The sequence below is a fragment of the Lissotriton vulgaris genome, chromosome 9 (genome assembly GCF_964263255.1).
Source record: "Lissotriton vulgaris chromosome 9, aLisVul1.2, whole genome shotgun sequence".
Lineage (NCBI taxonomy): Eukaryota > Metazoa > Chordata > Amphibia > Caudata > Salamandridae > Lissotriton > Lissotriton vulgaris.
The window spans coordinates 75,637,516-75,663,270 of NC_141697.1; the positions used below are offsets into that span (position 1 = coordinate 75,637,516).

The window sequence follows — 25,755 nt, forward strand, 5'->3', positions numbered from 1 at the left end:
AACTTATGCAACCTGGCACTGGGACCCAAAGGAAGAAGAGGCATTTCAAGGGATAAAAGATGCCCTCCTAGGGGAAGTCACGCTGGTCTACTTTGATCCCATGGAGCAAACGGAAGTGCTGGCGAGCCCAGTGGGGCTCAGTGCGGTATTCACTCAAATACGTGAACCAGGCCAATGTGCCGCCCTGGCATTTGCCAGCAAGTTCCACACCCCCACAGAGAACATGTACGCCCAGATCGAGTGCGAAGAGCTCGCCATCAAGTGGGCCTGCAGCCATTTTCATCTGTACCTCCATGGACGACCGTTCACCATGGTCACCGCCCATCAGCCTCTTCTTCCCCTCTTTAAAGGGATTGCACCGCACGCCCCCTCGCGCATTGAGCGTTGGGGGTGGCCAGCTGCAACCATACGAAATGGAGGTGGTGTACTGTCCAGGGGCCAAGAACCCGGCTGACTTCCTCTCGAGACACCCAGTTCAGTCGGAGAAGCAAGAAGAAGATGAAGACGTCGAACAATACGCCCATCTGGTAGCTCTCGCAGCATGCCCCAGAGCATGTCCCTAGACGATGTCAGAGAAGCTGCCGCTGATGATGCAGTCTACGCCAGGACGCTATGTGCAGTACAAGACGGTTCGTGAACAAACTACCTTCGCCAAGCCAACTCGTGGACCCCGAAGATCATGACACCCTAACGAAGACGTGGCGAGTCCGTCACGAACTTAGCGCCACCAACGACGCATCCTGTTGAGAGGACCCAGGCTGGTGATCCCGCAGAGTCTCCAACATCGGGCAGTCCAACTAGCCCACGGAGGACACCAAGGAATTACTAAAATGAAAGCACGGATGCGAGAGAAGGTCTGGTGGTCAGAGTTAGAAGACATGGTAGAAGATTATGTTAGACGCTGTTCATTGTGCCAGCTGACCAGCGGCCCTGAAAAACCCATCCCGGTTATCACCGGAGAAGCCTGCACCGTCCCATGGTCCAAAGTGAGCATAGACTTTGGGAGCTTCCCAGGAGGAGGACACACATTGGTGATTATAGATGCATACTCTAAATATCCCATAGTAGAACCGGTTGCATCCACAGCCTTCAATCACGTTAGACAAGTGTTGGAGAAAACCGTTGCCATGTTTGGGTTCCCTCAAGAAGTGCGCAGTGACAATGGCCCTCCGTTCCAAGGGGCCGAATTTGCTACATTCCTCTGACAGCGAGGCATATCTCATCACCGTATCACCCCTCAGTGGCCTCAGGCCAACATAGATGTCGAACGCTTCATGCGTACTTTAAACAAAATGTTTCGCATAGCAGTCGTGGAACAAGCAGACCCGGAACAGAGGCTCTACGAGTTCTTAAGAGAGTACCGAAGCACCCCTCACTGCACGACCCAATGGAGCCCGTGGGCCTTCATGCTCCATGGACCCCGCCGAGACCTGCTCCCCACCTGCCCAGGGTGGTCGTCACCTCAGCTAGAGGCTGAAGAAATGCAAGCGAGAATAGCGCGACATAACCAGGATGCCAGCGTCCGTCGATGCGCCATCCCAAGAGTGATCAACCCAGGAGCGACAGTCATCCTGCGAAACCGTCGTCAAGGGGGAAAGTTCCGGACAAATTATGAGGCTGGCACATGGACAGTCACTGCTAACCATGGCACCATGATAACCGCACGCAGAGGTGCGGTGGAGGTATCCAGAAACATCTCGTGGTTCAAAGAGGTCCCGTCAGAATATCCACGGGAGACCTCACGTGACCAGGCAAGACCCATGGCCGCGGCTGCTCCCGAAAGCTGGGAAGAACAATTGGTGAGTGGCAGAACTGATGAGACCCCTGAAGTAAACCCATCACCTCGGTCCGGAGCTCGGTCCGAGGACCCCAACCTGGACATCACCAGTGGGCGCACCGGCACCCAAAATACAGCCTGAGGCCGAACCCCCACCCGAGCCAGCGGCTGAAAGACTATGCCGGCTGTAGGTGGCCGAGTACCATCAGCTGGATCACGTGCAAGTACTGAACTTTTGTGTTGAACTGTATTACATGTTTAAGACAGTTTCTTTGTATTCATAAGAAAAAGAACTGAGTTGGATAGGGATGTAATGGTTGGCAGTCTAGTGGCCAACACTCACACACCCACTACAGCCGCAGGCCAGGCGTGGCCTGCGGGGCTGAAATAAAAGAAGGGCGGCCGCTCGAGGTCGTCACTTCCGACCAGAGCAGTGGGGTGGTCTTCTGTGTGTCCGTAATAGCTCCTGCCCCCGCGCTAAGTGTTTCCCCGCCCGGTGGCGCCAACATAGCCCCCGGCCGGCACTCTACAGATGACATTAGACTCTAATGTCATCTAATGATTAGAGGTTTGTAAATCAAAGGAACGTAGCCTTTGATTTTAGATTATAGAGTTTAATTCAAGTTTGGCATAAAATGTATGGTTTCAGACGAGAACTGGTTTTTCGAATATGAGTGAATTAAATGCAAACTTTAGGTCAATCTGTCTAAAAAGATATGTTATGTTGGCGGTAGGAGGCGTTATTGTTAGTGCCTTTCTCTAAAGACATTTCTACTTCTTAAACGTATAGATCTGGGGGTATCTTTCATTTTTAGCCTCATAACTGAAATGGAATGGAACTTTGAGCTAAAGTACCAACAGCTCAAGGAAGATGAGGTCAACGAGGCGGCTAACTGTGTGTGTGAATTACTTTTTCAAATATTCCCAAGTACAGTGCACTACTACATATGAAATTTGCATTACAAAGTAATACACTGAGGATCCTGTGCAAATATACGTTTCTACCTCAGATCGTATTTACATAAAGAGGCAAATCATTCCTTGCAGTCAATAAAGAGCCCGTGGCCGGGCTGGTACTAATCCCGTAGGACACTTTCTAACACCCTAATTCTCTCTTTGGAACCCCCTGCCCCGTTGGTGCATGTTTACTATACAATTGCCGGACTGCATTCGTGTACATGTTTGCCACAATATACATGCATTGTATGTTTACCGGCGCATTCTGCACATTTACTGCTCAGAACCGATGGGGGCCTGGTTGTAGTGCAACAATGCATTTTGTGAACCTGAGTCTGGTGATGTCATCACAGGTATGGACTCCTGTCTTCTCCCCTCCTCGTGCAGTGGTCCTTCAGCAACGCAGAGAGAGTAGACGGCACTACAATTGTGACGTCATAAGCAAAACAAGGCCCACAAAATGGCGGAAATACACTGAAGCACACAATGTAGAAACAAAGTAACTTTACAGTGATGGAAATGAGCAGCTAATTGGTAGAGCAGTACAGAATGTATTTGTGTCCTGTCTACCCTTTAACAGAGAAAAACTGTGGGTCAATTCACAAAGGTAAACTTACGCTTTTGTGTAAGTTCATTGCTTTTAGGTATCTACAAAGGACGCGTCCTGAGTTTTACTGAGCGGCACTTCTTTTACTTATGAGTGCAAAGTCCTCTGCACCTGGAGACTCCGCAGACGGGCAGAGAATTCCGCACACATATGTATAGGGAGTATGGAGTCCTAAAACTCAGCACGTAATTTGTGAGTACCTAAAAGTGTAAGTTTACCTTTGTGAGTCATGCCCAATGTGTACACTTTCTGACCTTTGAGATGCTAGAGCTAGCCAATGCCCAATGGAATCTGACCCAAAACCAATGGTGGCCGCTGCAGTAGGAGGCTGGGGTGGTGGGTGTCAGCACTCAACAACTAATTGAATATGACGTACATTTACATGGATCAATGCCAGGGCTGATGATGGCTTGATTGCATTGTGATCGAGTCTGCATTCCACCACAGTAAAATTATACCACAAAAAAGTTCAAAAATCCATACACTGGCAAATTATCGGGCAGAATGCCACCCCATGGAGCCCACTGTTCATTTTTGTGCTAGTTGTAAGAGTTCTAGTTAGGCATACATTATGTAACATGATCAGAGTAGGTGTTCCAATTAGTTGCATGCAGTTTCTGATCCAGAGAAATGTTAGTTGTTAAGTGTTGTCATTCTGCTGGTGGCTCACAAGCTGTGTCCACTGGCCATCAGAGTGGAGGAGGAGAAGGTGTTTGCAATTCTCAGAATTTAAAAACATTCCCCTGTTTTGTTAAAAAACTTCAGCAACTCTATGCATCCTAACTATTGTTTTTGGCTCTTGTTTTCCTTCTCATTTCAGGAAAACCTGGCACGACTGCAAAGGGCGTTTGCACGGAAATGGGAGTTTATATTTATGCAAGCCGAGGCGCAAGTCAAGTACGTTTTTATATGAAGTCATGGAAAAGTCTATGTAGACCTTACGTTGGATATTTTGTTCCTGGATATTCTGGTTACAATGTTGTGCTGGTCAATATTCTGGCTTCTATATTCCCGACCGCACCATCATTGTTGCTGACAGGTGAAGATCTACGAAGTGGACACACTTTGCAATCTTCACAAAGGGACAAGATGTTAAACTTAGTTAAACTTTGAAGCCACAATTTACATTTACTATCTGTCTTTCTGTACTCTGAACAAGGTCTACTAAATGTTGTCCCACGTCATGCCGGAGTGTCTCCCTAATGTTATCACACTGCAAAGTGTGGGATCATGCCTGACTTAATTTATTACGATTTGTTAGACCGGAAGCCTTGTTTGTGGATTTTGAGCACAAATGTGTTTTGAGGGGTGCTTGGTTGTGGCATTCTTTGACTGGAAGTAGCACTTTTAGGGATCTCTCCACTAAAATCGTTCCTCAGAGAAGTCAAAACTTGGTTTGCACAGTGCATGCCTGACAGAGGAGCTCATACCTTTGGTGGGTAATGCGGGCCTTGCACCCCTCCTTGTGATGGGGCCCCCCCAAGTGGAAACCTTGACGATGGTTGATGTGGATATTAGTGCACTGGCAAAATGGGAGATTCATGGAGGTTCACAAAGAGGGCAGCTTAATAATGTTGACTTAATATTTGTATACATAGATATATTACCTATTCAGACAGTGCACCAAAAAGATGCCACAATGCGCACCCCAAATGGGGCGGGCCACAGGATATGTGGGGCCACAGCCGGAGTGGGTGCCATTTTCTGGTGTGGCGGGCCACAAGGAGATTTCCCCTGGGTGGGGGGCATGGCCTGCTGCAGTTTATTATCACGCCACTAGCAATATTTCAGGTCTTGTGGTTATGGCGGGGAAGTGGGCAGAGCAGGCTTTACAAAGTGGGTGAGATTGGGACTGGGTCTTTTGTCACCGTATCTCACCCGGGAGATGCAGTCCAGAATCCTTCAGGTTTTTCCGTAATCCTTCTTGCTGCATTCAGATTCTTTGGGGGTGGGAGCGGTTACAACCGACTCATTTTGACGCTTGACTCGCACTCTTGGATACCTTTCTGACCACGCAGTGCCCATGTGGACTGCGGTACCGCCCATGCAGCCCAGATGGGGGTCCAGATGTTCGGTGAACCATGCTGGCCCGTCGCGAGGTGAGTTCATGGTTGGCAGGGATTTTTCATGTCACCCTTGCAAGTCATTGAGTAATACACTCACAAGATCAGTGTCAGTTGGACCCCAAAGGGGTGTGCTTGCAGCATTCGGTAGAAAAGCTGCAATTGGAAGAGCTGGGATAGTCGCTTCCACGGCCCCAGCCTAGCTTAGCCCATGCGGATTGGAACTTTTGGGACACTGGCCTTTTGGGGCTTGGAGGGTGACGTCTGTAACTGGGAACCAGGGCATGACCTGGTGGCACAGGCTGGCTTTGCGATGGGTGCAGAGGGATACCCGCGGTACGAGCGTCCTCGAAGCTCAGGGGTTTTTGCACAAGAGTGATAACCCGGAGATGGGCAGGGGTGATCCAGGGAAAAGCCAACAATCAGCTCACAAAAGTTAATCGCTGGGTGGTAAGCGGTTTAGGTGACTTGATGCATAGCTAACTCTCATAAAACATGTGGAGAAATGCAAAGTCATGTAAAAAGTATGGATTGTGCTGTGATTGAAAAGTTTTTTCAAATTTTGTGGAAAGTAAAAAGTGTAAATAAAAAAAATCCTGAGATGTTTGCAATCTCTAACCATGCTAATTCACGGGGGCTGGAACGGTGGGTGAGGGGAGTGAGTTGGGGCATGGAGACGCATCCAGTTTGCTGACTGTACGAAAAGGAACTTGATGTGTCCCCTCATGTGTAAGGCCGGACTGGCTGTAGCGGGCACCAGGCCTTTCCCCGGTGGGCCGGAGCGGTGGGGGCCAGGCTAGTTGCTGTTCTCAGTCCGGCCCTGCATAAGTATCATTATTTTTTATCATTCTGGCCAGTCTGATTGACTCTGACATCCTATTTTTCCATCCTACATCGGACGACTGTTCCAAATCTTCGACTGTGGATGCAGCAAATATCTTTTTTGTTGCCGTTGAGTGATTGCAATAAATGTACACATGGACCATATGCATGAGTGGACAGTATAGTAGCATAGGTGATCATGACCTAAGCTTGGAGGCCATAGTCCATTGGCTTGAATCAGTATCTCTTTTGGATACACCACCTGTATAACTGAGTGTCAGGGTTCGAGTGTCAGAGAGTGCAGCAGCAGATATCAGAATGGTGGGCCGACCAACGACTCGCACAGGGTGCGGGGCGTCCCTGCATACTTTGTGCTCTGATATCTGGGGAATTAACTGCGATAGAGGCGTGATAGGACAATGTTCTCCTGCAGCAAAGGGAAGTCTCTATTCTCCCCAAAGCTGCAGGGAAGGATGCTTACACTCCACACAGATGGTGTCAACATCCATAGTTCTTCTCTACCGGTGGTTGGCCACAGCTCTATTACTAAGGTGGAAAAGGAAGTATAAAGAATGTTCTAGAAGGTCTGGTCTCCGAGCAGAGAAATTCCTTCTGCCTGCACCAGAGGCAAACTAAATCCTGGCCTCCAGCTTCCATGGCAGGTCTCCATCTCCAATTTCCTCTTTCTCTGTTAGCAGAAGCATAAACCCCCCAGTGCCAGGGAAGAATTAGAACCTTCAGGTGACTCCACCTACTACTGCAAATTTCTTAAAGTGGTAGCAGCACATCAAGGGGTTGGCTTACAACAGTAAATATTGTGTGAGGTAGAAGGCACTCACGCTAGGTTTCTATTGAGGAATTGGGGGAGGAGTGGCTTTTGGTTTTAATTTGGGACATCATCAAACAGCCCCTCAGTCAGCACATAAGTGCGATCACACACTTCCTCAGCGAGTGTGATTCACAAGGGTTCCCATTTCAGATCTGAAGGTTGATTCACAAAAGCATTTATGAATGCGGGAATAAGTCTTATAGGAGTACTCTTTTATGTACTCCAAAATACCTGAATAAGCCTCTTAGTCTGAATACGTTTGACCGAAACAGGTTCATTTTCAAGTAGCGCTGCTTCACGTGTTTGTAGATGTGTGAGTGGGTGTAGTTGTTCGCTGTATGTTGATCAGGCAAAAACATCTGTAAAAAATAAGTAGGAATGTGCATGTCAAGGCGGGTTGTGAAATAGCATTTTAGTATGGTGTGCTGGATGTATTTGCAGGCACTGAAGAGTGTCAGCCTCCTAGTGCTCTGAAAAGTGGAAACACGGTATCTGAGAGGGTCATTTTTGGATCACTGAAGCATTTACCGGTGCAAAAACACCACTGATGCTAGGTATCAGGTGCGTTTCTGCCCCTAGGTCATACCTATATTCTCAGTAATGGAGAATAAAGTGTGAAAGCAGTTTTTGAGTCCATTTTTGCGCCATATTCGCATTGCGCATTATTCACATTTACAACTGGAAATTACGAGTCAAATCCTGACAAGGAAATTTGCACTTAAGTTCGAATAGAAGAATAGGTTCCAACTGCATTGGTGTCACTTTGTGTCACTAGTGAATAAGTGAACATGGTTCTGGTGGTCATTGGTCAGTGTATAGTGCTATGCATTTAACAGGCCTCTTTCACGCGTGTGAATGCTCGCACAACCTTGTGACATACATATTCATTTCGAGTCGACCTGCCATTTACTGCACCCGGTAAATACTGACATCCCAGGGTGGTTTTCACGCAATTGGTGCATCTATTCACAATAATGAGGTTGGAATGAGGAACAACGTGGTAATGGGGCTTGTGCACCCAGTGGTCATGTGTGTTTTTTCTTGGTAGCCTTTGTTCCTCAGGCACATTGCACTGGCTTTTCCTGGTGAAATGTGTCTGAGGAAAATTACAGTGGTGCGCTAATTGCGCACAATTAATTAATTCGGGATTTGAAGAGTACTTGTAATGTGAGGTTGGTTTTCCACCCCTTCTTCAGACCCAGCATGGAATCTCCTAATTTGAGAGACGCATCCTGATTGGTGTGGAAATAATGCAGAAATTCATGTTTATTTCCTCCCAATAAGCGTGATTTTTTTTCCTTTTCCAGACTTGACAGAAAAAAAGATAAAACGGAAAGGAAAATTCTGGACAGTCAGGAGAGGGGCTTCTGGGATGTCCACCGACCAGTGGTAACGTTTTCCATTTAATATCAAGATTTCAATTATCACTATTAAATGTACATTTTAAAATAGAAGGGTGCCCTGAAGATACACCTGGCCTATAGAGATCCTCATGCTTTTAAAATACCCTGAAAAGTGGTCTGCACTCATCTCTAGAAACCCGGTGCATGTAAACCTCTCCTGACTTTCTGTAGCTTGTCAGACTTGTAATAATGCTGTGTAAAGAGATTATCAGGAAGTCTGCTGAGGACAGGGCCCCTGTCCTGGTTTGTGAGGTTTCATCTGGCACAAAAAGGAAGTCTTAGAGTCTCAAAGATAAGTGTCAATAAAAGCATTTGGAGGCCAAAAGCACGTCCCTGGTTCACAGAATCTTAGATGTGTGCATCACAGAACGAAATTTTCCCTCCCAAAAATGTTTACTCTCCCAATCATTCCACCAGTATGGTGGGAACAAACTTCCTCTGAGGTGCACTGGGGGGGAGTGGGGGGGGGGGCAGGACGGGTCACCTCACAGGTGTGTCGGTAGCTGTCAATTATTTTCAGATACTTTCCCACCTCGAAAATGCTTTATTCAATGACTCCTTTAAGTCACAGGAGTGAATGTGCACTCAGTGTGGGAATGGGGAGGTACACTCCAATATATAGCTTATAAGGGTCGATAAGATTGATTTTCTCCAATGGTAAATTAATTTTCACATATAGAAATGTAAAATGAGCTTTCAAAGTGTAATTTGCATTGAGTTTTCCCATGTGGAAAGGTACTCATAGGGACATGCAATTCCAAAGTGCCTTTGAAAAGTTAATTTCTTCACTGAGCTTCTGGGAATCAGGCCCTGGTGCCCAAGGAGTGGGTTGGAGGTTGGATGAAGAGGGATGAACCAGAATCTCATTCTTCCAAAGTTGATCAAAATCATAGGACAGTCTACCTTGCCACCTTTACTTTTCAGTGCTGCAACAGGGGCGGCTCTAGGCTCATGGTGGCCCTGGGCTGGGAGCGTAGGTAGGGGGCCCCAGAAGAGGGGGTCCGGGCGGGGTGGAGCCCCCCGGAGCTCAGGAAGGTACCAGCCGGCCAGCAGTGGGTAGGGAAAAAAAGAAGCCAATCAGGAACCAGGAGGAACGCAGGCGCGGAGGCCAGTGAAGAAGGGGGGTCAGGGTGTTTGGAAGTGGAACAGAGCCGGAGGCCGCCAAATCCCTGCCAGGGGCCACCACGCAAATATGTATCCATCCTCAGAGGATTATTATATTAAGGATATATATTGGCGTGGCGGCCCCTGGGGTTTGGTGGCCCTGTGCAGGTGCACAGCTTGCACATGCCTAAGGCCGCCCCTGGCTGCAATGCCAAAATAGCATGGCATCAAGAGCCAAGTAGAATACGTTATTTTCTCACCCTTTTTAACCATCAGATTCTTTCTCAGAGATCCCAAAAGGTCATTTCTTACCAAAGCAAGATCTCCATTTCTTTGTAGAGAGCAACACCAGTGAAGAATAAGCAGCAGAGGGACTGTAGCACAGGGGCAGAGACATTCCTGCAGGCAAAGGAAACTTTAGTCATCAACATTTGAAAACAGAAATGGTCTAACAAGGTCTGAAAAAAGGAACACGTGTTGCACCTAGATCCTATGGGAATCATTTCTAGGTCGGAGTCATGAATAGCAGGACACTATATGGAACACGATAAGAATTGATACGAATTATGATTCTAGATATTGGTAGAGATAAAGCAATTTATAAGTACAGGAGAATGAAGAAAATTATTATTATGATGAGAAGGTGTGTGGATGGAAACATTAGATACAATAATGCCCTTATGACTAAATGAGCATCAAAATGATATGTGTTTTACATGAACGAAGAAACTCACAATGCAACACTGATTGATTAGGGACATGTACAAAATTATGACATTGTCAATGCGGACACAAACATGAAAATAAATAGACCAAACTGGAAATAAGAGGTAAAGTGCCTTAAGGGAAATAGATTCTGGAGTATGTATGTTGTTTCCGAAAGGCAGGTCTGATGTTACATCATATGTGAATGATGAAGAGACTCAACCCTGCAAATGTTGGGAAAATGGACTTTGACCTAGAGAATAAAAGAGGGATTCAAGTATAGAAAGACTTCCAAAAGGTACTAATTATTTCCTTGTGTGTCCTCTGTAGTTTTATTTACACAGAAACATGTATGGCTGAAAACATGCATCTGCGCATTCTGATATTCTTCTGATCAAGCTGACATGGATTCCCAAAATACATTTGGGCATATTTACTAGCCCCTATCTCCACCACAACGTCTCTTTTCAGGGACGTTGTGGTGGCTTTAGGAGCTTCACCTTATTTACAAGTCAGCATTACGTCACTTTATGTGGCTTAAAGCTGCCTTGTAAATAAGGCTCCCTTTTACGCTATACTTAGCATGAAAGGGGAAGGCAATGGGTGTTGCTGTGGGCGTTCCCCCGCAACACTCCTTGATTTTGACGCTGCTCCATATTCTAAAGGGTGGCATAAATATGGGGCAGCGCCTGATCTTACCCTGGCAAAATGAGGAGAAATGTTTAATAACTCCTCGTTTTTGCTGTTTCCACGTGTGATGCGTTGTGCAGCACATGAGAACAGCAAAACGCCAATGATTGTTTATGTGCAGGAAAGTGTCCATTCCTGCACATGGACAATCATAAAAAAAATGAAAAATAAGGTTTGCAACTTCCATCTGTGCTGCATTAAGCAGCATACATAGAAGTTACAAAATGCCATTTGAAGATTGTTTATGTGCAGGAAGGGGGACCTTCCTGCACATACACAATCATCCTGTGCACCGCAGGCACCCTTGCACTAGGGTCAGGGCTGCCTGCTTTGGCGATAGGCAGCTAAATTTAGCACCAGCGAATAGGGAAACGCAGGGCTGCACCATATTCTTGTAAAAATGGTGCAGCCCTGCATTTCTGACGTGACGGAGCGTGTCGTTAGCCTTCTTTGTTTAACGACACGCTTCGCCACTTTACTAGTAAATATGCCCTCTTGAGTGATAACCATTGTCTGAACTACGCATGATGATACATTCATAGCACATCACTAAAACTGGCTAATTTTGAGGATTATCAATGTATGTGAACACTGTCAAACAGAGGATTTTTTGCAAATAAAATCAAAAGACAAATTTTGTGGTACAGAATTGAGTAGCAACCCTTGCAGTAATCACTCTGAATAAAACAAATGAAAAAGCAAAGTTCTTGGGCCCAATTCACCAAAGTAATCTAAGACAAAATCTTAACTTTACGACTTTCTGTATTCATAAAGTTTAAGTTTCGGTCTTAAGTTTAACTTAAGACCGAAACTTAAGTTTAACTGAGACAAAGTTTTGGTCTTAAGTTTAAGTTTTGATCTTAAGTTTAACTTAAGACCAAAACTAAAGTTTAACTTAGACAAAATCCTAACTTTACTACTCCTAAATGCCCTTTACGAATACCGCAAGTTGTAAGGTTAGGATTTTGTCTTAGATTACTTTTGTGAATCGGGCCCCTTGGCTGTACGTGTAGTTTTGCAGCAGTCAGGCTGACCTGAGGGCTCGGCTGAAATGAGGGCTCGGTTGAAATGAGGGCCCAGCTGAAATGAGGGCTGATCTAGATCTTCAGCAGAATTAGTGCATCAGAAAACCGGTAATGTATGCAATCATGGCCCTTTTAATCCTTTTATGAAAGCAATGTTGGTGGATATAGTGCATATTAGAATATAAATGGTTGGCACTTACCGTACATTTGTCTAATCCACACCATTTTAATGCATTTCTAGTATTACTGGGAGTAGAAACGTTATTTCTTCATGATATGCAGTATGCACTGTCTGCAGGGTAGTAAGGGTGGATTTCCAGAGAAAGACCAGAACTGAGATCCTGTGGTCTATTTTCAATATAGAACCAGGTCCTGCTTCTGATATGAATTTATTAAATGTTAGGTGATGAAGAGTAGGAAAAATGACTGGAAAATGGAATTTAACTCTGCATTGTTCTCATTCAGCCTGGATGTGTGAACACGACAGAAATGGACATTCGGAAGTGTCGTCGGATGAAAAACCCACAGAAAATCAAAAAGGTCAGTTTCATGAACTGGGAGGAAGTTCTGCAGACTTGCCTATGGTATCAACACTCCGGGATCTCACGTAAAGCCATGTATTTAACAGGAGTGCGAGAGGGTGAGGGACCTCACACTTATCAGACTCCACGACCCCTTATAAAGGAGCCTTCGGTACCATGCATTGACCCTGAAGGATCGATACAAACAAATTTACTAGATATGATGTGTGGGTTTTTTCACCACCCTGAAGTCAATGGTGATCTTCTACCCAAGTAAAAATTATGTTGGAATGAGTTCTGTTAAAATGTCTCAATGTTGCTCATGCAGTCTCTATGTTACACAGGTCCAGTTTTACTAATGGTTTTCCTATGCGGCAGCCCCGTTTTAGGAGTCTGTAAACGTTTACCAACTCCTAAAATTGGATTGTGATTGGATACCGATTTGTTATTGAGAAGAAGCATGTTTTGGTCATAAATCCCAAATACCGAACTGGTACACTATGTGTCAATGGTTTGCAACCATAATTCTAGTTCTAAACAATTGAAAGACTGCCACTCCCAAGTTGGGGTGATAACTCGTTTGCAAAAGGTAAAGGGGTTCCCCTTTAGACTCACTCCCCTTTGTGAATTGTGAAAAATGTTTACAAGGGACCACTGCTAACTCTCTCAGAGAAAATTACAAAAAGGAAACCTTTTTTATAAAATTAGCCCTGCTTCCTTGAAAGAAATCATGCTACTTAGAAAAAGTTTCTTTATTCAAATGCTTTCACAGACATGGCGCTCTGATGGCCCAGGCATTCCACCATTCCTGTGATTGCATTAAATCAGAGTGAGTCACAGTTTTGCAACGTACCTAATAAACATTAATTAGGTAGGTTGGATTGCAACCTAATCTCATTCAGAATTTTAGAACCTGATCTATTAGTACATAGGTCAGTTTTCAAAATTCAATACCGGTCTCAACGTGCAACCAGATATTGCGACCAGTATAATGATACATGAAAACAAATAATAATAAAATATCAGCATTTGTAAAGTGCACAGCTACCTCCGGAGACGTGTCCTGGTGCTGGGGGCCGTCGGCAACATTACGTGAGATATTGTCCAGAGTCACATGGCGCTGGGCTAACCTACCATCAACACCAGTGATTGAACCGTGAACTCCGTGGTCCGGAGTCAGGCACCCTGGCCACTACGCCACACCTCTTCCACCCCACAGGAGACCCTGTAGTTCTGTAAGACCATTAGTTTCATACTGAAAGGTGCACAAGCACAGGTAGAGGAGAACAGACTAGACTGACATGAAACGGAGGCAGGTAGTCGGTGCTTGACAATCCCACCATTAACAAAAGGCAAAGGAATAAAGCTCTCTGGCTCATTATGAAAGGCACACAACTTACAGCGAATGACTACTATTTCTGAGCGGTACCTTCTAGTAGGATGCAGATATGCACTAAGCCCGCTTATCACAATTTTCAGCACCTAAATTAATCCCAACACTGCACAAAGTGTCTTCCAATTCTTGGGTACACTTCTAGTGAAAGGCAAAAGGTTAGCATCTATACTCATAACCTCTACACTCTTCAGGCTTTAGAAATAACTTGAATAGAAACACAGCTTATATAAAATATGTATTTCATAAAGTGAATATCTCAGGAATTTTACCAAATAGATTAAGCTCCTACAAAGCAACTCGATTTCGACAGGTTGAGCAATGATAAATCCTCACATAATCCACGCAGGCAAGTCAGAAAAATGCAATTTGATCCAAGAAAACATAAATATGTTAACCACAACAGCTTCTGAAAATGTGCAGGACTAGGGATCCCAAGTGTTCATGTTAAAGCACTTTACTAGTTCACAGCTGACCACCTGCATGTATTCAAAGACGGTCAAAAAGCATTGGTTAAAACAAGTGTTTTGGGGCAAAGTGGGCAGCTGTTCTCATGTTTTGATGTACCAGAGGTCTTGAAATAATTCAAATAAACAACCCTCTTTGTTTTCAAAGAGATCAACCTTTCTTTGAATAGAAAATGTCTGGCGTTCTGCAATACTTTGGGGTCTTTAAAACATTTATCCACACACCGATGCTTGTCAAAAGACACGCCTTGGGCTTTGCCTTTTATGTCTTTTTATAGGGAAAATGTAACCGGTTTAAAAGTTCACAAACCTCTTCACTTCTCCTGCTTAGAAGGTTTATTACATTAGGACACGCTGAATAGGGTTTTATTGCTCTAATTGCTTTCTTTTTCTTGGAGTACTTTAATGTTTGGAAAAAGTAACCATGTTGAAAGAAAGTTCAATTTGAGAGTATATTAGGAGACATTCCAGTCCACCTTTTACAGTCTTTGAGTTGAGCTTAATAGCTCGAAACACCCACTCTCTGAAGAGTATTGTTGTGAAAAGTAATTTCCTGGATATTCATGTTTAAGGATGTTTTAATCAATGACCTTGCTTTGGCAGATTGTATCCATGCAGAGAAGGTTTCACGAAAGTAAAGTGCCACTGATATGCATTGGCACAGATACTTTGTTTCCAAAAAGAAACTACATTCCCTATGAAGGCACTCCCCCCAGTGAATGTGGCATTGCTCCAATCCACCCCACCCACACTTGACAGTAGTAAATGTGTATGTTCGTGGGGTATGAAATCACCTTCAAGAGACCTGTGGATACCAATAAACGTGCAGGTTGGTGAAAATTCCACCTAGTGGGGCAGGCAGACCCTACCAGAAAGGCCCACAAATCAGCTCCAATGTTAAATATGAATTTACTGAAATTCAGCAATGCAGGCGGGGTTTCCATATTTTCCACATACCCTCAGAGAGCACAATTTCTCCATTTCTCAAACTCTAAGTTAGGATTAGGAACTAATGACAAGGCCAAGGTGTTTGGGCTCAATAAACGTAGGTGCTCAATAAAGTTTGTGGATTGGACCAAACGTCAACATATGAAAATCCTCTCATGTTAGATTTATATATAGCCTAACCTAGTAACTAAAATAAATTGAAGAACAACACAAAAGCAAAAAGAAACTGGTATCCCACTGGATTTAAAGATCAGTCAAGTGGAAAGTGGAATTGTTTGTGTTCACCTCTTATCCTGTCAATATCAATAACTGCCTAGATAGTAGTTGAATATAGGTGGTAGGAAAATGAGGGAGGGTGACCACTCCATGCCCACCGAGCTAGGAATTAATTATGTTGCATACAATATTTTCGCTATTGCCACACCACAAGAATGCACACTGAAGCAGCCAACATAAGTTTTGGAACGGTATAATTGAAACTGTCAACTTCATCAGGGCGACACTTTTAATGCAATAAACAACTTAATACTTTACACCTCTCATTAAATTCTGTAGGCACATGTGCTCAAAGTGTATCCAGCATGCTACCAAGAAAAACAACTTAAAAGTGAAGTGCTCATGTGGAATACCCCCGAAGTGTGACCTTACCGCTAGCAACTGTCAATACTAAAAAGTATTATATGCAAACATGCATTTCCATTCCTATGTTTTTTTGTTTTTTCCAAAGTTCTATATAGCGCGAACTTGACCCGAAATCGGGTATCAGAGCGCTTTACATGAGCACCAGTTGCTTTACACGAGGACACATTAATTTTTGTTAGGCACCGGGAGATTAAGTGATTTGCCCAGAATCACAGGATGTTGAGCGTCATTGCCGAGTCTCGAACCCGGTTCCCCAGATTCGAGGTTGACCCATCCTATGTTATTTTCAATTAGTAACCCTATTAATCCTCAAAAGCCAGCCCATCCTGATCACAACACTGGATGTTCCACTGAACAGAAATTAATCAGTTGATTGTTTAATTCTGCACACCATGTGTAAAGAAAACCCCAGCTTCAAGGTGCAGTGGAGAACAAGGAACAGAGGTCCCTCGTTGAAGTGATATGCAGATATTATGTGCAATCAAAGGACAATTTTAATCATGGCTGCAGTCATCGGGCATTGCTCTTGCTTTGGCTAATGGGACTTGATTGCTCCTGTTCTTGTAGCCTGTTTCAGTCCAACCTGGCCTGTGATCGTGATTCCATATACAGGCAATCCCACGCGACCATCCCCTGGCTTCTGCGGCCCATTCTTTAAATTTAAGGCTGTTCTGATCAATTCTTTTTCCATGGAAGTCTGCTGGGGAGTTGTTCTGCTTCTCAGTGCCTGCTCAGATGCTCTTAGGCTTATGATAGATGTTGGAGCCCTGGTGACGATCCAGGAATTTGTTGAGGATCGAAATGCCGTCGACTGATTATACCTTAGATCCACTTTTGTATATATGATTATTTATAACGATCTTTATTGGTCTTGTTATTTGGACCCAAAAGATGATCACATTTATTACATATGTGTGTCACCTATGAAGGAGCACGAGCACGATGCTCCCCGCTGGCACTCACGGCAATGTTTTTCTGACTTTAATTGTTTAACTGAATAAATTGTCATTTCATTGCACATCAATTCTGCAAATTCTTTCAGCCAGGGACCTTTTTTCCTTGTTCTACCAATTGTCCCTGGTCCCCGACGATTACTGGGTTTCCAATGGGTTTTGAATGTGGCCTTTCTTGGGTGAACGCTGATGATTACAGGTCTCTTTCTTTTTGCAGTCAGTCTATGGCGTCACAGAAGAATCCCAGTCTCAGAGTCCTGTCCACGTGCCCTCCACAGTTATGAGGAAAACTACGAAAGATGACTTACGGAAAAGGGTGGGTGTTCTGTGTCATAAGGCCAGTATTGTAATGCGTTTGTCTTCACATGTGAAGGTACTGAACGTGATGTGTAACATTGTTTGAGCATGAAGAAAGAGCACATAGATATCATGTAAACGGATACATGTGTATTGAACCGTACAATGTTATCCTGTGAACCTACTTTAGAAAAGTAAAAATCTTAGCAAAACCTTAATTGCCTTGAGGTATCTTAGAGGTTGCATTGTCTACTACTCTCTTATTACACTTCTGGTAGATTACACCACTCTGCTGTATGACCAATTACAAGAATCTCATTAAACTCTGTTCTTACTGTTTGATGAGGGATTTCCTATTCTGTGTGATGGTGTACACATTCGTATTCACATAATGCACACCAAGCGGGTTAACAACAGAACACAGTACATTAATGGGGAAGTGATACAATACTGCATACATCAGTTTGATGTCTACACATTTAAATTCCACAGTGGCCTTACTTTTCACATATTTACAATTTTTGGCTGAGGAAAATTTAAATGTTAATCCAGAAAAGCGCAATTTTCTGTCAAGCGCTAGAATTGAGATTGGAGCCCAGGTTCCAAAGTCAGCAGTTCAGCTACTAGGCATATCTCCCAAAACACAGTGTAACCCACCAATAATCATGTCACAGTCATTCAGGGTGAACCGTGCAGGCTTGATGTAACAGGGACCTCTTTTCTAACTAGTTTAAATATAGTCAGTTATAGATTTGCTCTGTGCATCTCTTTGACACCCTTTCTCCAACTCTCATTTAGCTATGAGAAATATCTGACTATCTTGAATCTTCTTCAATTGGTTTGTGTCTAGTCAATCAATTAATCAATCAATCATAACATTTGTATAGCGCACTACTCACCCGGAGGGGTCTCAAGGCGCTGAGGTAGAGGGGTTCGTTACTGCTCGAAAAGCCAGGTCTTGAGTTGCTTCCTGAAGGAGAGGTGGTTCTGGGTTAGCCGAAGGTGGATGGGGAGGGAGTTCCATGTCTTGGCTGCCAGGTAGGAGAAGGATCTTCCTCCGGCGGTGGCTCTGCGGATGCGTGGGACGGCGGCGAGGGTGAGGCTGGTCGACCGTAGCTGGCGGGTGGGAGCGTAGAAGGTCAGGCGGCTGTTGAGGTACTTGGGGCCCAAGTCGTGGAGAGCCTTGTGTGCTTGGGTGAGGAGTCTCAACGTGATCCTCTTGCTGACGGGGAGTCAGTGCAGGTCTCTCAGGTGGCCGGAGATGTGGCCGTGTCGGGGGATGTCCAGGACGAGTCGTGCGGAGGTGTTCTGGATGCGTTGGCGTCTTTTCTGAAGTTTGGCTGTGGTTCCAGCGTAGAGGGTGTTTCCGTAGTCCAGTCGGCTGGTGACGAGTGCCTGGGTGACCATCTTCCTGGTTTCGGTGGGGATCCAACGGAAGATCTTTCAGAGCATGCGCAGGGTGTTGAAGTCTAGTCCAATCATTGAATTACAAATTGGAAGTGATGCAAGTCCTTCACTATGGGTAGCAAGTCCAATTGAGTGCTTACGTAAAAGCAGAGCAGAGGTTCTCAAAGGAACTCGGACTTCACTTTCAAAAACAAAGTGTTACAATTGTCTTCAGACATGTAAAGTGCCTCCCCCAGGAGGCCACCATTAAAGTAGGGGGTTGTGAAGTTGTAATTCCATTGACAACAGTTTGCATACATTCTATGACAAGTGAAAACTCCACCAAGGGTTGAACCCAAAGTCTCAACACAGAAATTGTCCTCCATTAAGGCCTGATTGTTCCTACAGCCAATAGTTGGCCATGAAGAGCAAACACTGACAATACCAAATTGAACCTATGACTCCAAAACTATAGTGTCGGCAAGGTGCCACAGGAGTTTAGAATAAACTCATGAGCAGGAGGACCCCATCTTCCAAAAGCCTCCAGTGAGGGCTGTAAGCCTTGAGGGTGTAAGGGCCCTGGAAGCACTCAGTGGGAATGGAAACTCCTAATTTACTCAAGCCTTCACCCTCTCAGATTAAAATGTGACAACTAAAGGGAGGAGCAAAGAAGGAACTGGCAGGACCCGCCACCTAAGAGTGGAATCACACACAGGCCAGCACCCACTGGGAGGACATTGATAAATGTTTGAGCAGAGGGACTGAAACTTCCTTGTCGGAGATGGAGCAATTGGGATCAACAGTGACTTCTCCCTCCAGATTCTGAGAAGAAGCCCCCGCTATCAGAACTGGGAAAATAGGTAAGGGAGGGAAGGTAAGGGGAGCCCAGAGAGATAACATCCAGATGGGGGACTTTGCTGTTCCTAGTAAAGTAAAACTGAACCCAAATGTCATTCACAAATCAGTCAATCTGGTAAAAACTGAAGACAGGTGGATCTGGAGGAACGGATCCCTCCAACGAAATCTTTTTACAGAAAAAGGAAATATAATGGTTCCCAAAGTGCTCCTTCAGCTTCTTTACTTCACCCGCAGCTTCTTCATTTATTTAAAGCGCTGCGGGCCTCCTTTTACCCACATCAAAAGGATATAGAATAAAACTAGTGCTCAAACTAGAATTTACTACATTGGGTCTACACAGAAACCAAGCCAAAGTGGTCTGTTAATTATCAGGCACAGTGGGCAGGGGCGTAGCTTCTATTGGTGTAGCAGGCGCAGGGACTCCAGGGCCTACTGAGCCCTGATTTAGCAGTATTTTTTCATTCAAACAGCTCTAGACTAGGATCCATGCGCACTGGGTTTGCTACTCACACTGGTGTCCATATACAGAAGTACAATGTGTAGTTTTCTGTTGAAACATACATGTAATTCGCTGAGATTACAGAGTAATGCACACTACATCCTATTGTGTTAACATTGGTCTTTTCTTTCCCTCTCTTATCTCTGCAGATAACCTTTCTCAATGTGCAGATAGACCGGCACTGTTTAAAAATGTCCAAAGTAGCTGATAGGTAAGTGGGTTGTTGCTATATTTTCATGGTTTCCTTTCAGGTTAAGGTTCTTGGTTTCTGTTGTTTCACTGTGTTGAGCGGGCCCTTCTGAGAAGAAAATGATTATGCAGGACGTGACCTGAAGAAGCCTCCAATAATACAGCATGCAGAGGGTCGCCACATTTTCTGCAACACTTTCCTATTGGCCAGAGGGATGATTAGTGGATGGGTCTCTTACCCCTTATGCATGAGGTACCCAGTGCTTTAAGGGTTTCTAGAGGGGGCATGACCTCAGAAGTGTAACTAAGGGGCTGGTAAACTGTCAATGTAACAGAGTACATGGTTGAATTTTTTTCTTTATAACATTTTTACTTCTTTAGCACTGACAATATCCAGTTGATTATTAAAGCACTTCACATTTAAGGAATTAATGATGACAGTCTTGTTTTTCAATAGTGTTCAGTATGATAAGTTATGTAACATGTTTATATTACATAACTTGTCAAGATGTAGTCACCAGTAACAAAGGCATATTTATTTGATTATACATTCCGAATCAACGGAAATATTTTTTTGTTATTTTTGAAATTGCAATGTACATCAGTGTTTTTAGAGACATAGGTAGGTATATGTGGACTGATTTGGGTACATTTACAAAATGATAATTTGAAAGTTTTTTTATTTTTTATATGTGGCCTCTAGCAGAGAATTTAATCAAAGCCAGAGACTTAGGGGCACATTAGGATGGCGGGCGGTTCCCATCGCAAAAAGGGACCGCCCGCTATAAGGGCGGGGGTCCTGTGGGGCGGTATGGATGGAGGTGTCTACCAGACACCGCCACCTATAAACTGCTTTTCCGTCTGTTAGGCAATCGGGCGGATTGCATGCCGGGGGGAAACCGGAGGACGGTCTTCCCGTCTTCTGGGGTCCCCCCCTTGCCATGGTAATGTGGCGGGGGCAAATTAGAGGCGGCCAGTGGTTTTTGGCGGGCGGATCGCCACCACCATACAGGCGGTGGCATCCGCCCGTTATCATAATGGGCCCCTTATTACGGTAGTCATTGGTGAAAAGTACACCGGAGGGACAGTGGTGAGTTTGATTCCAGAGCTACCTGTACCTGCATGTAATCTTCCACCATGTTTATTCAACCTCGTCTTTGGTGCAACATTTATTTTGTTGAAGAAAATGTCTTCTCCCTCTTTCTCCAACCAAAAGCAAAAGCTTCAGGTTGGGGTTGTGTGGTCCTTCCTGCTAAAAATGATGCTCAGCTTAGACACATGATTCTTAAGTCATCATATTAATACATATAAAGGGAGGGAAACTCTCTGGTTGAATCAATTACCATAAGCAAGTTCCTTTAAAGTACATTGCCACCTTTTCACTAGTAAACCTGTTGTTTGTGGCTTTTAAAGTTAACTTTTAACTTAATAATTACTTACCTTTAGTCTAAATCCACATGCAAAGGTCAAAGTGATGGCAATATAAGAAAAGGCAGTCAAACTGTGGTGCTGCGTAAATTAATGGGGTAAGACTAAAGGGAAGATGAAGTAATGGCGGTTCTTTGCTGAAGTCGGTAACTTGAAGCATCATGGCTGTGGCTCAGGAAAACTGGTGGCCTTATACACTCTAAAGGCAGGGTAACTGCGGCAGGAGAGGGCCAAATTATGCAGAAGGGTTGATTAAACGATGCCGTAAGAAAAGGGTAATTATGCGGTGTAATGCAGCACATTTTATGATAGTATTACTTGATTATTGTTTCATTTTTAACTGGATAACACTGCCTGGCCATTGGTTGCAATTCATCAGTACCAGCTTAGCACCCAAATATAGCAAAAAGCAACAGAAAGTTGACCAATCAACCTTTGCAAAGGGCCTTCCACACTGTGCTGAAACCCTGTGCTTTTAGTAACTTTTGAACAGGTTGAGCAAGGAGCAAAGGGGCATATTACCAAGGGCCATTACCGCCGCTTTAGCGGGACTTTTTCCCGCTAAAGCGGCGATAATTTTATCGCCCTATTACCAAGCTGCCACTAACACCAGTTAGCGACCGCTTGTAGGCGATAGTGATCGCTAATGACATGCAAAGTGTGCGTGCCAAAATGTCAGCGACTGAAAACAGTCGCTGCAATCGCTATCGCCTATTATCAACACAGGTGTAGTTTTGGAAATATTCGCACTAAGCGCGAATATCTCCAAAAGCTAACGCCTGCCCTGACCAGTTCTTAGCCATGTTACCAATGAGAGGTGGATAACGAGGCTAAGAGCATTGTCACTGTAATGCCTGAATATCGCTGTATTGACAGCGATATTCACGCATTTCGCCTGTTTTTTATCGCTTCTGAGATAAACCTTGCTAATACCAAGGTATCTCAGCGATAAAAACAGGTGAAGGGTGGCGATAGAAATATTCCCGCTAAGCCAACATAGCGATAATTATCGCTAGTTGTTGGTAATATGCCCCAAAATTAGTTTTTTTGATAAAATGTGCAGATTATTCGACAGTTGATGGATTATGTGGCCAATGTGATAAATCTATAAATATGCAAAAATAACCACAGCCGCACAATCGCATAATTGAATGAATGAAAACGCTGATTTAATACAGCGCAGGGCTACTCAACCTAGAGTGTCCTGACATTGAAGATGGACACCAGTGCCAGATCACTGAAGTCTGACTAATTCTTGAAAAGTCAGGTCGGCAGGGCACTCAACGTAGCAAGCAGGCTGTTCCAAGTTTGTGCACTCAAAAACCCGAAGGATCTGCCCCCTATGCACGCATTTTTTGGGAATGCGTGCAAGATCTGCAGTAGAGGATTTTAGGGTCCTAGTCTGAATATAGCGGTTAACACGCTTCTTAAGGTACTTGGCTCCTAATCCATGGAGTGCTTTGAAAAATATCACCATGGCTTTGAACTTGATTCTTTCTTTCATTTGTAGTCAGTGCAGAGATTTGAGGATGGGAGTCATGTGAGATCTGGGCTTCGGTCTAAGGATCGCTCTGGCTGCAGCGTTCTGCACTACTTGCAGGCGCTGAGTAGTGTATAAGGTAGGCCCAGGTACAGGCTATTAGCGTAGTTCAATTTTTTTCGTCACCCGGGCCTGAACCACGATCTTCCTAATGTCCAGTGACAACAGAGGGAGGAATTTTTTTAGCATACAAAGCATACCAAAACAGGAGCCAATCTGTGTTTAAACCTGGGCCCATGGAAAGGGCATTGTTGATGATGATGTCCAGGTGTTTATCCCTTTCTTGGGCTAACTGAGGGGTAGACAGCTCCATTGGCCACCATGTTCTCCGGTTACTCACTGCCGGTTGACCGAAGTAGTCACTCTCACACAGGGCTTGACACTGGTCCTTTGTGGCCCCAGATAAGCTGGGGCCAGGACAGAACGGAAGGGAATGTCTGACACCTCAGGGGGGTGGAAACCTCTAGAATCCTCCCCTACTTCAAAGTGGGCCCTAGGTATAAATATTGAACCCTTGGACCCAAATCTTCAGTACACCTCTGGACCTGTGGATTCTGCACGAACAAGGACTGCTGTGCTGCATTTACAGAAGCCTGACGCATAAGTTTGACTTCTCTTGCTGCACAGTTTAGCGAACCCTGCAGCATAATTTGCTCCTCCACTGTCGCATAATTCCAGCGGTTACAACTACATCACTGCCAAGAAAGGCCAGTGTGTGCGCGCAGCAAAGGATTCCTACGTCAGAAGCAGGTGCGTTTCATGAGCGCCAACACTATTTATGGAATGAACTGTAGAAGGGACTAACATGGCCTCAAAAACTGCTAGATTTTAACAATATATTTGCCCATTTTTCCGACCTATGGAAGGTATCGCTACTGGCAATCAGGAAAATTAAGTACAAATACCGGGTAGCCTTCACCAACAGTGAAAATCAGTTCTTTTAGCTGACATTTTTACTTCAATGCTTCCACGTATGAGCTCGGCTACCAAAGATTTGCGTTTCACCACCGTAGAACAGATATGCTCCCCCCAACCCACCCTCCTGCTGCCAAGTTGAAGCCATTGCTTCTGAAACAAGGCAAACGCTGTATTAACGATTCACGCAGAAATATTCCCTATTATGGTGACCATTTTGATATGTTATCCGGTGCTGCCATCTTGTGGTTTGTAGATGAATTTCATTAAGATGTTCTGTAATTAGAGCTACTTCTGATCATTAAAAATCACTGTGAGCTAGTAAAGGCCAAGTAACTTGCACATTGTTACTGGACAGCTCCTCGTCCAGCTTCATTGACTTTGAACCTAATGTCCATGGAGCCAATACAATGGTTCGAACAAAATACTGTGACTTGGGTCACTATGATAGGGCTGCTACGTGCGTCAGTGAGTACATGGTCTGTAGGCATGTATAAAAATGCCTGTGAATGAATAGGATATAGGTGTATGGGTGACTGAGAGCCTGTGTTGTATGGGGTACCGTTACATGTACAACAAAAACATACAACTATTATTTGCTATAAATGAGAGAAATTTAAAGTGCAGAAAAATGCTCTACAAAAATGTTTAGAATAAGGAAAAATGTCCTGCACACTAAATTTCTTCCACTTAAAAAAATGTCTACCAGTCACTGGGTGCAAAAATGGCTGCTGTGTGTAAATGCGACACTTTGAAATGGCAGAAAATTCAACTGAAGAGTTAACTTTATTTATATGGATTACATTAAACTAATTTTAATTTTCTCCCATGTCAAATTGTCTTTACAAACAGCAGGCATTTTAATCCAAGAGGCCTGTAGGCATGATGTCATATTTATAATTGTCGTTTGTTTAAATGTGGTAAATTTAAAGTGAAGAAACATGCTTCATAAAACATGAGGAATTAATTGGCTTAATTTAAAATAGAGAAAAACATTTAAGGGGGTCATTAGGATCTCGGGCGGATCGGCCCCTCCCGAATGGTGGTGGCGATCCGCCCGAGATCCCTCCCCGCCCGCCACCTATTCCCCCTGTCATATTACTATGGCGGAGAGAACCACGGCGACGGAAAGACATTGCGCCGCTTATCCGCCCGGTCAAAAAGTCGACCGGGCGGAAAAGAGTTTAATATGGTGGTGGTGTCTGTTATACACTGCCAGCCATATTGCTATGGGGGCGGAAACATGCCTTTCCGTAGTGGCATTACCGCCACGGAAAGGCATGGGGAATTGCTTGTGGGGGCCCGTTGCGGGGCCCCAGGGAATCTGGGGGCTGAGGGGTGCACATGGGGGGTACCTATGGTACACCCCTGCATTTCAATAGACAGCGTGGCAGGCACCGTTTGGTGCCTGTCACGTTGTGCATTGGAATGCGGGACATGCATTTTTAACATTGCAGCCGGCGGTGCTTCCAGCACCGCCCGCAGCAATGTTAAATATGCGGGATGCGCCCACCACTGTGGTGGGCGCATCCAAATTGCCCCCACGAGACCCCCGCCCTTATGGCGGGCGGTCCCTCTACATTTCGTCCTCCAGTCATCCTAATGACCCCCTTAGACTTAATGTTTCATAGAAACCTCTTTCTTCACTTTTAATTTCTCCCATTTAAAAGAAAATGGCAGTATTTTTCAGTTATAAATATGGCAGTATGTCTACCAGCCACTGGGAGCAAGATGCCT

At 44.6% G+C, this 25,755-nt stretch overlaps 1 protein-coding gene across 1 annotated transcript in view; it reads left to right on the forward strand.

The window, feature by feature from the left end:
* RGS6 (regulator of G protein signaling 6) overlaps positions 1-25,755 on the forward strand; it is a 1,185,454-nt gene that overhangs the window by 857,210 nt on the left and 302,489 nt on the right. Inside the window, exons 8-12 of the mRNA XM_086937058.1 lie at positions 4,162-4,238; positions 8,363-8,444; positions 12,448-12,522; positions 17,124-17,222; positions 20,096-20,157. Coding sequence (XP_086793184.1) covers positions 4,162-4,238; positions 8,363-8,444; positions 12,448-12,522; positions 17,124-17,222; positions 20,096-20,157 — 395 coding nt within the window. The remainder of the gene's footprint in view (positions 1-4,161; positions 4,239-8,362; positions 8,445-12,447; positions 12,523-17,123; positions 17,223-20,095; positions 20,158-25,755) is intronic.